Source organism: Dunckerocampus dactyliophorus, chromosome 10 (genome assembly GCF_027744805.1).
Source record: "Dunckerocampus dactyliophorus isolate RoL2022-P2 chromosome 10, RoL_Ddac_1.1, whole genome shotgun sequence".
Lineage (NCBI taxonomy): Eukaryota > Metazoa > Chordata > Actinopteri > Syngnathiformes > Syngnathidae > Dunckerocampus > Dunckerocampus dactyliophorus.
The window spans coordinates 7,676,801-7,690,310 of NC_072828.1; the positions used below are offsets into that span (position 1 = coordinate 7,676,801).

The 13,510-nt window shown below is 44.3% G+C and overlaps 2 protein-coding genes across 3 annotated transcripts in view; both read left to right on the plus strand.

Moving 5' to 3' along the window:
• lrrc8c (leucine rich repeat containing 8 VRAC subunit C) overlaps nt 1–6,365 on the plus strand; it is a 49,278-nt gene extending 42,913 nt beyond the window's left edge. For both annotated transcript variants that reach the window (XM_054788717.1, XM_054788715.1), the window contains exon 4: nt 1,049–6,365. In XM_054788717.1, the coding sequence (XP_054644692.1) occupies nt 1,049–3,289 (2,241 nt within the window). In that variant the 3' untranslated portion in view covers nt 3,290–6,365. The remainder of the gene's footprint in view (nt 1–1,048) is intronic.
• A 129-nt stretch (nt 6,366–6,494) lies between these two features.
• lrrc8db (leucine rich repeat containing 8 VRAC subunit Db) lies at nt 6,495–13,060 on the plus strand. Its single transcript, XM_054788718.1, has 2 exons — nt 6,495–6,772; nt 8,332–13,060. Exon 2 carries the CDS (start codon nt 8,334–8,336, stop codon nt 10,872–10,874), a length of 2,541 nt encoding a protein of 846 aa, XP_054644693.1. The 5' UTR covers nt 6,495–6,772; nt 8,332–8,333; the 3' UTR covers nt 10,875–13,060.
• Nucleotides 13,061–13,510: the final 450 nt, after the last annotated feature.

The following is a 13,510-nucleotide window of genomic DNA, read 5'->3' on the forward strand; positions in this document are numbered from 1 at the left end:
AAAACAAGTCAACAACTATGTGACACACAACTTAACCTACCCACTGCACTGTGTGGGAAGTAAAAAAGGAGGGACGATCACATGCTCTGTAATAGTCAATGTTTTATCGTTCATAGTTCATACTGCACTGTATATCATACATCCTTTGTTCATGAATATTCCGGATGTCTTCTTCAGTTAAAAAAAAATGTAAAATTTAAAATGGTGTTATTTGATGTGGTCTGATGGTTAAAGTGCTCCTAAAAAAAAGGGATACGAGCACATATAGCAGATTGTATGACACTTTTACAGATAAAATATGACTCATAATTCCAGATGGACTGTTAAAATGATAAGCTTGAACTAGTGTGCGTGAATCAAATATATAGTCTGGCCCCCCAGCCAATTTTGTTAACTCAATGTGGCCCGCGAGTCAAAAAGTTTGTCCACCCCTGCTCTACAAGATCAGTTTTTGGTTGAGCAGAGGAGGCTCTCTGCCACTTTATCAAAACCCAAAAAAGACAGATTTTGATTTTTGAAAAAGAAATAAAACATAATTCAACATATTTGTCCTTTGATGTCCTTTTAGGTAGACATTTTGGACAAAATGCCTAGGGTTCTTATTTGTCTGGATTTCAGAAATATCCCATAGGAAGTACTATAGAAATAATCTGTTCCAGGGTCAAGCTGTGACCGTCGTAAAATTTTAAGTTTTAACATTCTTAACGGTAAGTGTAAAAACAATTTAATATGTTGTCTGGGGTGACGTGCAAATTGAAAAATGTTCTAAAATTCCCCAAACTGTTCTAAAATTCCTAATTGTTCAACCATGGGGGCATTTAGACATCAGAGGTTCTGCTTTAAGTGAATAAATACCATAAGAAATATGTCATTTTAATTGAAGGATGAACAGGACAAAACATTCGACTACCATTTGGGGCTGTGATTTGAGGATCTAGTTAGTGCTTGGCTGGATGGCTGTTCTGTCAAATGTTAAAGCAGATGTTTCACGCGATAAAACTGCATAAACAACAAGGCTGATCCTCCTTGTTTTCAATTTGTGCGGTAGGTGATGCAAGACAAGATCATCTGCCTCCCACACAGAACATCTCAGGAGAACATCACTGAAGTGGAGGTGACGCCGTCACACGTGCATTACAACATTTCAGCCGTGCCAAGAGAGATGACGGGCCTGAAGACTGACCTGGACCTCCAGCAGTACAGTTTCATCAACCAGATGTGTTATGAGAAGGCCCTGCATTGGTACGCCAAGTACTTCCCTTATTTGGTTCTGATACACACGCTGGTTTTTATGGTGTGCAGCAACTTCTGGTTCAAATTTCCGGGTTCCAGCTCCAAAATAGAGCACTTCATCTCCATGCTTGGCAAGTGCTTTGACTCTCCCTGGACCACCCGGGCTTTGTCGGAGGTTTCCGGAGAAAACCCAGAAGAGAAGGACCATAAAAAGAGCGGGACTGCCCGGTCCAACATGGTCGCTTCCCCCGGAGACGTCTGTTTGGAGAAAACACAGTCGCTCAGGTCCATCCCGGATAAGATAGTCGTGGACAAACCATCAGCGAGTGCTCTTGATAAAAAAGAGGGGGAACAAGCCAAAGCTCTTTTTGAGAAAGTGAAGAAGTTCCGCTTGCATGTGGAGGAAGGAGACATCCTCTACATCATGTATGTCCGCCAGACGGTCTTCAAGGTGTTTAAGTTCCTGCTGATCATCGCATACAACAGCTCCCTGGTCAACAAAGTAAGGAACAGAGTTGCCTGTGAGGTGGAGATACAGGACATGACCGGCTACAAAGACTTTGAATGCAACCACACCATGGCTCACCTCTTCTCCAAGCTCTCCTACTGCTACCTGTGCTTGGTAGCCGTCTATGGATTAACCAGTCTGTATACCTCCTACTGGCTGTTTTACCGCTCCCTCAAGGAATACTCCTTTGAGTATGTGCGCCAGGAGACAGGCATCAACGACATCCCGGATGTTAAAAACGACTTCGCTTTCATGCTGCACATGATTGATCAGTACGACCCGCTGTACTCGAAAAGATTCGCTGTGTTCCTCTCCGAGGTCAGCGAGAACAAGCTGAAGCAGCTCAATCTGAACCATGAGTGGACGGCGGACAAGCTTCGTCAGAGACTGCAAATGAATGCCAACAACCTTCTTGAGCTGCAGCTCTTCATGCTCCCCGGGCTGCCCGACACCGTCTTTGAGCTGACGGAGCTCCAGTCGCTCAAACTGGAGATCATCAACAATGTGACCATCCCTGCCTCAGTCTCCCAGCTGGCAGACCTCCAGGAACTGTCCCTCTACCAGTGCTCCATCAAGCTGCACACCACAGCGACCTCCTTCCTCAAAGAGAACCTCAAAGTACTTCGGGTCAAGTTTGATGACAGCAGAGAGTTCCCAAGCTGGCTGTATGGTCTGAGGAACTTAGAAGAGCTGTATCTCACAGGGTCACTCTGCCCCGACGCCTCCAAGAATATTGTTCTGGAGTCACTGCGGGAGATGAAGTGCTTGAAGACGCTCTCTCTAAAGAGCAACTTGACCAAGATACCCCAGTCCATCGTGGACGTCTCCAGCCATCTACAGCGGCTCTACCTGCACAACGACGGCACCAAGCTAGTGATGCTCAACAACCTGAAGAAGATGAACAACTTGACCGAGCTGGAGATGGTGCGCTGTGACTTGGAGCGCATTCCTCATGCCATCTTTAGCCTGACCAGCCTACAGGAGCTTGACCTAAAGGAGAACAACCTCCGTTCCATCGAGGAGATCATCAGTTTCCAGCATCTCCGCAAACTCACCTGCCTTAAGCTTTGGTACAACGGCATAATGTACATCCCCGAGCACATCAAGAAGCTAGGGAGTCTTGAGCGCCTCTACTTCAGCCACAACAAGATCGAGATTCTACCCTCACATTTGTTCTTGTGCAACAAACTGCGCTACCTGGACCTGTGCCACAACGACATCAGGTTCATCCCTCCAGAAATCGGAGTCCTTCAGAGTCTGCAGTACTTCTCAGTCGCCTGCAACAAAATTGAGAATCTACCTGACGAGCTCTTCTTCTGTAAGAAGCTGAAGACACTCAAGCTGGGCAAGAACTCTCTGTCTATACTCTCGCCAAAGATTTCCTACCTCGTTCAGCTGACGCACTTGGAGCTCAAAGGGAACCACTTTGAGGTTCTACCTTCAGAACTGGGCTTCTGTCGTACCTTGAAGCGCAGCGGCCTCATCGTGGAGGATGCGCTGTTCGAAACGCTGCCCTCCGATGTCAGGGAGCTAATGAAGGCGGAGTGAGATGCCTTCCTGCCACCACAGTGTCTGCTGTCTCGTGTTATACGATCTCATTAGCACACGTCTGACTTGCACTATTGTTTATAGGTCTTTAAAGTGTGTTCATCCTTATAGTCTGGTACTCTGGTCTGGGCCAAATTTTTTTTAAATATACTTGGTCACAGCCGCACGGTGGTCTAGTGGTTAGCACGTTGGCCAACACAGTAACAGCTTGGAGATTGGGAAGACCTGGGTTCGATTCTCCCTGGGCATTTCTGTGTGGAGTTTGCATGTTCTCCCCGTGTGCGCGGCTACTCCGGTTTCCTCCCACATTCCAAAAACATGCAGGTGAGGTTAATTGGCGACTCTAAATTGCCCATAGGTATGAATGTGAGTGTGAATGGTTGTTTGTATGTTATATGTGCCAGTCCAGGGTGTACCCCGCCTTTCGCCCGAAGTCAGCTGGGATAGGCTCCAGCATGCCCCCGCGACCCTATTGAGGAAGAAGCGGTATAGAAAATGGATGGATGGATACTTGGTCACTTTAGTGCCGTCTGATTTGCGTTCACACATGTATTTTTATTTTTGGCAGTGGACCAAATAATGCTCTGTTAAGCAAACGAGTATGCATAAAGTCATGCCTTGATTTGATGGCGTATGTGACGTGTACATTGTTCGACGAGCCACGCATCCAAAACAACATGATGTCTTCCGGGTTACATACGCTCTTAGGACTTTCCTTTCTATGGTGCGTATTTTGCCAGTTAACTGTTTCCTCATCATATACAGTGTTTCGGTGCGTTGGTGCAGCCTTCACACTTCCCTCACTCAGGACTAGAGTCGGCTTGCAGGTGGACTTGGGGTGCGTTCACTTGTCATTTTTGGTTCAGATATCACAATCTACAATCCATTTGCTCTGGTAGTTTGGTTTGTTTGGTCATCAAAAGGACCAGTCCAAACAGGGGGGCCAAGGCCGCCTGAGAGATGGGTTTCGTCCGCTTCCAAGTAGAATCCAATCCTGAGTGAGGAAAGTATGAAAGTCGACCGCACCAATGCACCAACAGCGGATATGATGTCACCAAATGCCAGCGTAACCATGCGGTGCACAGCAACACCCAACAGAGATTTGAGTGGAAATCATGAAAAAATAAGAGATAAACGTAAGCCCAGAAGTGTTAAAAGAAGTTAACTATTTATTTAAACATATCTGGATCTTTTCAACTAAGGTGTTGATCATTACAGTTCGCTGAAGTCGTCAGCAATGCTGGTAAATCAACGGGAACCTTTCTGACATCTTTATATGATTTAATATGATTATTCAGAATGATCATTTTATATAATGTAATACACCATAACCTGTGGTCACAAGCTTTGGATAGTGCCACCAAGGACAGGATCGCGGGTATAAGCGTGCAAAGTGAGTTTCCTCCATAGGGTGGCTAGGCTCTCCCTAAGAGATAAGGTAAGAAGCACTGTTATCCGGGAGATACTCGGAGTAGAAGTGCTGCTCCTCCGCATTGGGAGATGCCAGATGAGGTAGCTAGGTAGCTCAGGATGCCTCGCTGACGCCTCCCTAGGGAGGAGCATGTCTGCATGACCCCGGGCATGTGTGACCAGTAGGAGGACTCGGGGAAGACCCAGGACACGTTGGAGACTATGTCTCTCCACTGGCCTGGGAATGCCTCGAGATCCGCTGGGAGGTTGTAGAACAATGTAGACATCACATACACCGTCCAATCAATGAGCGACTTTATGCATATGATTAACTTTCGGTCCGCTGAATACTGTATAATAATAAAACACTAACCAGACCACACAAAAGTGACCACTAAAAGTGTCTAGAATTTTTGGTCCCGACAAGAGTACTGAAGTGCAAATGTGAATGCACAACAAGACCCATCTTCTCAGGCAGTTTGGGCTCACCTGTATAGTCTGGTTCTGGATTCGGTGGACTGTGGACACTTGACCAAACGAACTGTACTAGCAGAGCAAATGGACCATTTGTTTTACCTGGACCAAAAAGTGTGAACTAAGAGTTCCGTAGTCTGGCTGCATCCTGTTACCAAGAATATCAACTGATATTATTCTCCCTTGTTAAAAATGGAGACAGAAGCACTAATAGACAATGGAAAAAATGCCAAAGATAAAATTCCTGCATCCTATCTTTTCCCACTATAGAACCAGTTGTCAAACCACACTGGTCATTTAATTAGTTACTCATCTATAACATCATATACAAATTTATCATGGGCTGTGCTGTATCATAATGAAAGGCGTTTCTATTATTTTGGTTACATAGCTAGAGGAGGAAAATATCTGCTTATACAAGTTATCTTGTTGTGAAGTAAATGCTAAATGAAATTTACTTTAAAATGACATCACAGCACACTGGAAAGTACAAATGTATATCATTGGTTAGTATGGTATAGTCTCTGGTTTTTGCATGGTAAATTAGTCTGTTTATATAAATCCAACCACAACACAGTGGTAATGCTTACTGTTAATGAAAACTACATAATATGTATTTTCATACTGGTTTTCTGAAGATATTGTACTTAATGAAGTGCCCCAATATGATTTCCTATGACTGTTTATTGTGATATATAATACTGGGGAATGTAGAATTCGGTGCTTGGGATATTAGAGGGCTTTTTTAAGGTAAATGTTGGTGGCTGATTCTAAATACCATCAGTTTTAACTGGTGCAGAATGATGTGACTGGTATGAATGACTGGTATGCAAAAGGATTGATGTCCTCAAATCATTATAGTTGCCTTTTAGATTAAGAAAACTACATGTTGAATGTATTTATGATCATAGAATACTGCTAATGGCCTTAGAAAGAAATATAATTTATTAATACGTGCATTATGTCATAATCTAGAGCTGCTAAAAATGAAAGTCATATTCTGATCAGGTCTGAGGCACCACAAAATGTTTCCGTGTTATGTTACATTGAGCCACACCTTAATTGAAGCACTGTATATTATTAGAAAGATTATTTTTAAATACAATAAACATTTGCAAGTATGTTGAACTGTCGTGCTACTGTTTTTTTTTTTTTTAACAATGTCTAAAGTTGAATACGATTTGCGTTTGCACTTGTACCACGGTCCCTATATTTAGTGTGTGTACTGTATCTGCTGAGATTGTCATTGCGCAACACTCCCTAAGACTAGCCAAGCTGCTGTTGTGTGGCGGGCTTTTGGCGTCACTGCGCGAGGCTTCCACCTGCCTCCATTGCTGGACCACCAAGATAAGACCACCAGGCTGAGTAACTTCTACCAGGCTGAGACCACGGCCACCCCCGACCGGCGGCGGACCGGACAGGACCGGACCATTAGGGGCGGGGAGGGGGGGAGTCGCCTAAGCCGCTTAGAGCCGGCTCCACACGGGCAGGAGCTGGAAGAGGAAGAATGGAGCAAACTAAACATGGCTGTTGACCAGAGACGTGCTTCTTTTCTGGCGTCGACTTAGGACGGGACCGCGTCGAACAGACCTGCTGGAGGTTAGTATGGGCGTCGTCTTATTATAGATATTTATGTATATATATATTGATTTATTTTTTTTTACTGTAAACATAATTGGTTCCGATGGTTCCGGTTTAGAACCTTCATAGTCTTGACGCCGTTGTTTTTATCGTTGGACCAAATTGCGGAATAGAACATTTTTTCCTGAGAAATACGGAAGCAGTCGTGCGGCGTTTAAAGACACCACGGACATCAGACAACTAGTTCCTCATTGTCCCTGCGTCTTTACAGCTCCACTGAAGACAAAGTCACTTTGTGTCCACATACAGTATTGTAATATATAATGTTTAATACTCACAACCACTTAATTGAGTACATATCTAATCGGATCTACTCTAAATCGCTGTGTATATTACGCTGCTTGTTAGTGTTCAGTGCATCATGAGAGCTGCTTCTACAAGTAATATGTTGCGCCTCATGCACTGTACAATGCTTAACGCATGTATTAGACCAACTGCCATAAAAACGACAAACCATACATAACTTAGACCTGCAAAGAGTAAAATTTGTATTATCTGGCAAATTAAACAAAATAGCTAAGTCTTTTGCATGGTCTCCTATGGCCTTGCAAAATAAAATGTTTTGTTCAGAAGTGTAAGGTCAAATAACTATAATTTGACCTTTTAATGGAGAAATCTATATTTTAAAATGCATGGATAACAACAGTAATATTGTAGCATTAAAAAATTAAAGCTTCTACATATTAACCAATTAACCTTGACAGAAACGTCAAAAATGATTTTGGTAATTGTCAATGCTATGTAGATGTGGCATACATAGATATAACTGAAGGCAAGTTTATTTATAGAGCACAATTCATACACAAGGTAATTCAAAGTGCTTTACAGAAAAGAAGGGTAAAATCACTTCATAAAATCATTCTAAAATCATTACATAAAATTTCATAAAACAAACAAACAAATAAAAAAGAAGAGTGCAGATAAAATACTTTGAGTTGTGAAATGCACAGTTGAATAGAAGTGTTTTCAGCATGGATGACAACATTGCCAAACTTGAGGATTGTTGTACATCTTCTGGAAGACTGTTCCAGAAAAATGTTCTAATACATTTGTTAAGCACTGTAGCTATAATAATAGCCAGATTAAATTAGCTAGTTTATGATACAACTCTTGTATTATAGCACCTTCATGGAAAGTGCGTGTATATTTAAGCTAGCTACTAGCTTTATTTACAGTCAACATGGGCAGACTCGTTAGCGAGTGTTCGTGCTGGTTAAAATATAAAAAAACAAAAGCAGTGTTTTGTTTTACATGATGAGTCACCCAGCGTGTTTGGATAACCTTTCTCAACCTGTAACAACCTGACTAGCTTGTATTTCCTGGTTAATGAGCCTCAAATTGGACGTCGGTGGATCAGTTGAAAACAGTTGCATGATGTGGTCGAGTAGAATGGCAAGTCACATGTGCCTTACCTTTTCCTTATATGGTTGCTCACATTAGAGAATACTGTATAGTGTATGGACATTCCTATCTGAATGTCCACAGCAGCTTAATTGTGTTTGACTTTTCTGTTGCAGGAATGTTCACCCTTACTGAAGTCGCTTCCCTGAATGACATACAGCCAACGTACCGCATCCTGAAGCCATGGTGGGACGTTTTCATGGACTATCTTGGTATTGTCATGCTGATGCTGGCAATATTTGCCGGCACCATGCAGTTGACGCGGGATCAAGTGGTCTGCCTCCCCGTTCTGGACCCAGCTCCGGACGAGGCCGGCGAATTCCTGAGTCCTCAACCGACAGAGGCAGCTGACCGGCTGTGGAGTAAGGAGAGTGCCATGGGGGAGCAGGCGGCACCTCTGATGGCCAGGAGGCCCCCGGACAGAGCCGATCCGGCTGTTCCACTCCCGCAGCAACTCCCCCCCGCCGGAGTCAGAACCAAGTTGGACTTTCAGCAGTATGTTTTTGTCAACCAGATGTGCTACCACGTCGCCCTTCCGTGGTATTCAAAATACTTCCCCTACCTCGCGCTTATCCACACCCTGATACTGATGGTCAGCAGCAACTTCTGGTTCAAGTACCCAAGGACCAGCTCCAAGATAGAGCACTTTGTGTCCACACTGGGAAAATGCTTTGAGTCGCCTTGGACTACGAAAGCACTGTCTGAGACGGCGTGCGAGGACTCTGAGGAGAACAAGCAGAGGCTGGCGGGGACCTCCACCTTCCTAAAGCACCTCTCCACTAGCAGCGAGGAGGGCAGTCCCAACCAGTCAGCCCCCATGCTGACCAAGTCTGGCGTCACCTTCTCTGCTGAGAAGCTGGTCAGCGAGGTGCCTGCCATGACCATACTGGACAAGAAAGATGGCGAGCAGGCCAAGGCGCTCTTTGAGAAGGTCAGGAAGTTCCGTGCACACGTGGAGGACAGTGACTTGATCTACCGCCTGTACGCCATTCAGACGGTCATCAAGACGGTGAAGTTCATTCTGATCCTGTGCTACACCATGACCTTTGTGGCCTCTATTGACTTCCATCACGTGTGCGAGCCTGAGATTAAGCACCTGACAGGATACAAGAAGTTCCACTGCACGCACAACATGGCCTTCATGCTGAAAAAGCTGCTGGTGAGCTACATCGCGCTCATATGCGTCTATGGCGTCATCTGCATTTACACGCTCTTCTGGCTTTTCCGACGTCCGCTGAAGGAGTACTCGTTTGAGAAGGTGAGAGAGGAGAGCAGCTTCAGTGACATTCCAGACGTGAAGAACGACTTTGCTTTCCTGCTGCACATGGTGGATCAGTACGACCAGCTCTATTCCAAACGCTTTGGTGTGTTCCTCTCTGAAGTCAGCGAGAACAAACTCAGAGAGATCAGCCTGAACCATGAGTGGACTTTCGAGAAGCTTCGGCAGCACGTGACTCGCAATGTTCAAGAAAAGCTGGAACTCCATCTCTTCATGCTGTCAGGAGTGCCGGACGCTGTCTTTGATCTCACAGATTTGGAAATTGTCAAACTGGAGTTAATCCCTGACGCCAGGATCACGGCCAAGATCTCACAAATGATAAACCTCCAGGAGCTCCATTTCTACCATTGTCCTGCCAAAGTGGAGCAGACTGCTTTTATTTTCCTTCGGGATCACCTGAGGTGCCTTCATGTAAAGTTCACTGATGTCGCTGAGATTCCCAGCTGGTTGTACCTGTTGAAGAATTTAAGGGAACTCTACCTGGTTGGGAATCTCAACTCTGAAAACAATAAAATGATCGGACTGGAGTCTCTGCGGGACCTGAGGCACCTAAAGATTCTACATCTGAAAAGCAACCTCACAAAGATCCCCACCAACATCACGGATCTGTCGCCGCATCTCCTCAAGCTGGTGGTCCACAATGACGGTACAAAGCTGCTGGTACTCAACAGTTTGAAGAAGATGATCAACCTGGCCGAGCTGGAGCTCCTCAATTGCGAGCTGGAGCGCATCCCTCACGCCATCTTCAGTCTGACCAACCTTCAGGAGTTGGATTTAAAGTCCAACCACATCCGGACCATTGAAGAGGTCATCAGCTTCCAGCACCTCAAGCGGCTGACATGCCTCAAGCTGTGGCACAATAAGATCATCTCCATCCCACTCTCTATCAGCCACGTCAAGAACCTGGAGTTGCTCTTCCTGTCTCACAACAAACTGGAATGTCTACCCACATCTTTGTTCACCCTTCTCAAGCTGAGGCACCTGGACGTCAGCCACAACTCCATTGCCACCATACCTCCGGAGGTGGGCTTTTTGCAGAACCTCCAACATTTCGCCATCACGGGCAATAAAGTGGAAGTGGTTCCCAAGCAGCTCTTCAAGTGCACCAAACTGAGGACGCTGTGTCTCAGCCACAATTGCATCACCGCCATTCCAGAGAAGATCGGCCAGCTGGCGCAGCTCAGCCACCTGGAGGTGAAGGGGAACTGCCTGGACCGGCTTCCAGCCCAGCTGGGTCAGTGCTCTCACCTGCGCCACAGCTGCCTCATCGTGGAGGACCACCTCTTTGACTCGCTGCCTCTGGAGGTCAAGGAAACCATCAATCAGGAGTCTGGTGTTGCCTTTACAAATGGCTGCAAGTGTCTGACTGATGGACGGTAGTCATGTGACAGCTTTGTGTTATTTTTTTTAAAGCACTAGTTCATGAGTCCAACAGGACAGAAAAGGTTAAAACCACTGAAAAACCTTGTGGTTTGTGTCACGTCTCTAATGTTAGTCCTTTTGTTGACGCATGTAGCAACTTAGCATTAGCTGAACCTTCACAAAAGGGAGCATCGAGCCTGCCAAACATCAACTGGCGAGTTATTTAAAAGATTTAAGTAGTTCTTTGTGAGGGAACACCGCTTTGGGGTTTTGGTGCTCAAGGTAGTCTTTCAGTTGCTGTGCAAAAGTCTTAGGCCACCACTAGCTTTGTTGTTTTAATGCCCTTTTTTCACTGCAGGAAATTGTAGCACACATACAGTTAGCAGGATTACCCAAAAATAACATTGTACTAAACTGTGTAGAAGGGTAGCGCTTTTGTCATAAAAAGAACAGATTACATGCATCTCCCCGTACCTTGTCATCATCAAACAGACAAGCATGACACTCTTTAAGTTTGTACTTGATGGAGGTCTGTGCTTTACGAATCTACGCCATACTGTTGAGTGGAATTGTAGTTACAGTTTCATCATTAGCATAGCATTGCTACCACAACACATCTAATGGTGGCGCAGGACTATTGTGCAGTGCATCAACTTCTCAGTTCATTTGTGATGTCAACAGATGTTCTGGGAACAATCAGGTGTTCCATTGTGGTTGGGAAACAATATGAGCAAGGAACCCACGGAGAGTTGACTCATGTGCAACAACTTTGCTCGCTTAAGAATTCACCAAAAAAAAAAAAACATGATCAGGAACATCCAAGCAAGCCAAGTTGCACTCGTCTTTACTTTCATGGGTTCTGCTGGACTGGGAAGCTACAGTCCTTGTGCTGTCAGATGAGGTTACCGTGTAGCCCCCAGCCACAGCCAGAGCTGGCATGTAACAGACACGCATTTTTACCACTGGTACTCTGAGTGCTGTTGGTACTCACAAGCTAGCATGATTGCTTTGTGTTGATTTGCGATTGGAGGATGTCAAAATCCAAGTTCAAATTGTGAATTTAGGTTTAAAGTTGCAAACTTAAACATTTAATGTTGGTAACATTAGCATAATTAGTGAGATGACGTATATTTATCCAGTAGTTGCGCTTTGTAGTATAAATGCTTCTTACGGGACATTTATTAGATGTTTTAACTTCTGGTCACTTTGGTGCTCTCGTTGCTTCCTTTTAAACAGAAACGACTCAGCCAGCTCTTCATCCAACTAACCTGGTCCTGCACCATACATACTTGTAGTACACACGCCCCCACGTTATTCAAATACTATGTGTATTATTGTGGTAGTAGTTTGCACTGGAAAACTAACTACTACAACCACAATAATTGTTAAACCGATCAAATGTTATCAGTGTAAAGGAAGATTTGTACCTCAAGCTGTGCCTCTGTAGAAACACACGAGTCACAATGTGCAAAAACAATACGTGGAGGAACAATTGTTCTTGGCGTGAGGTGAAGGTGCATCTAAAGGGGGCTTGGGTGGTGTCTGTTTGTGTAACCTTATGCATTCCAGTTGATTCTATTCTTGTCAAACATTGACAAGTGGTGCCGGCGCTCACGAAAGGGACCAGCTGATGCTCCTTGTCACTCACTCGACCAACACACTGGCAACTATTTATTTTTTTACATTATCTTCCTTTTGCTCTTTTATTCTGATTAACATGTTAATCTTGTACTTTGTGTGTCCGACAGTTTGTGACAGCTTGTCAGCTATTTAAATAAATAACTTTAGCTTATTTAAAGCTGAAGAAACAAACAGAATGTCTTCTGGAATTCATTTTTAAAAACTTTCTGTCGACTGATGTTTAGTATTAGCAAACATGCTAAAACCATTCAGGTAGTGTTGAAAAGAAACTATTCTCTGGCAAATGCTTCCCTCTAGTGGACACGGGCAGTATTATTACAAGTATTCTGAAGGAGAAGTAATAGGGAGTACTATGGCCACGTTGGATTAATGCAATACCATAAACTAATGTTTCCACAATTACAACATTGGTTTCCTGACTTGTATTATGGTTAGGGCTTCTATGAGTTTGGGTTAGTGTTAGTGCAGGGACTAAGGTTTAGGGTTTGTATTAGGATTAGGGTTTCTTTAAGGGTTAGGATTAGGTTAGAGCAAGGATAAAGATTAGGGTCTGGGGATCAGGTCTTGAGTTAGGGTTGGGGTTAGGGTTTAGATGAGTTTTTATAAGGGTTAGGATTACGTTACAGCAAGTTTAAAGATAGAGATTTGGTGGTTTGGTTTTGGGTTCAGATTAGATTTTGGGGATTTGGTCATGGGTTAGAGCTGGGGTTAGGGCTCGGGTGAGGGTTAGGTTTTAGATTAGTACTTGTATTAGAGTTTTATAATAGTTAGGCTTTGGGTATCCCTTACTTAGTTACTTAGTCAGCCTGCATGCTAGATGATGTTGAAATGACTTAAAAGTCAGTTTAGAATCATGTTCTGTAGTGTTGCAGTTGATTTTCCTCTTAGCAAAGAAGGCATAAACATGAACCCGTCCTAACCGTGCTGTGAATTTGGGAGCGCTGTGAGCCGGAAGGACGGTGCTGAGAGAGTCCTCACGGACACCGCAGAACTGCTAAACTGTTTAATGCGTT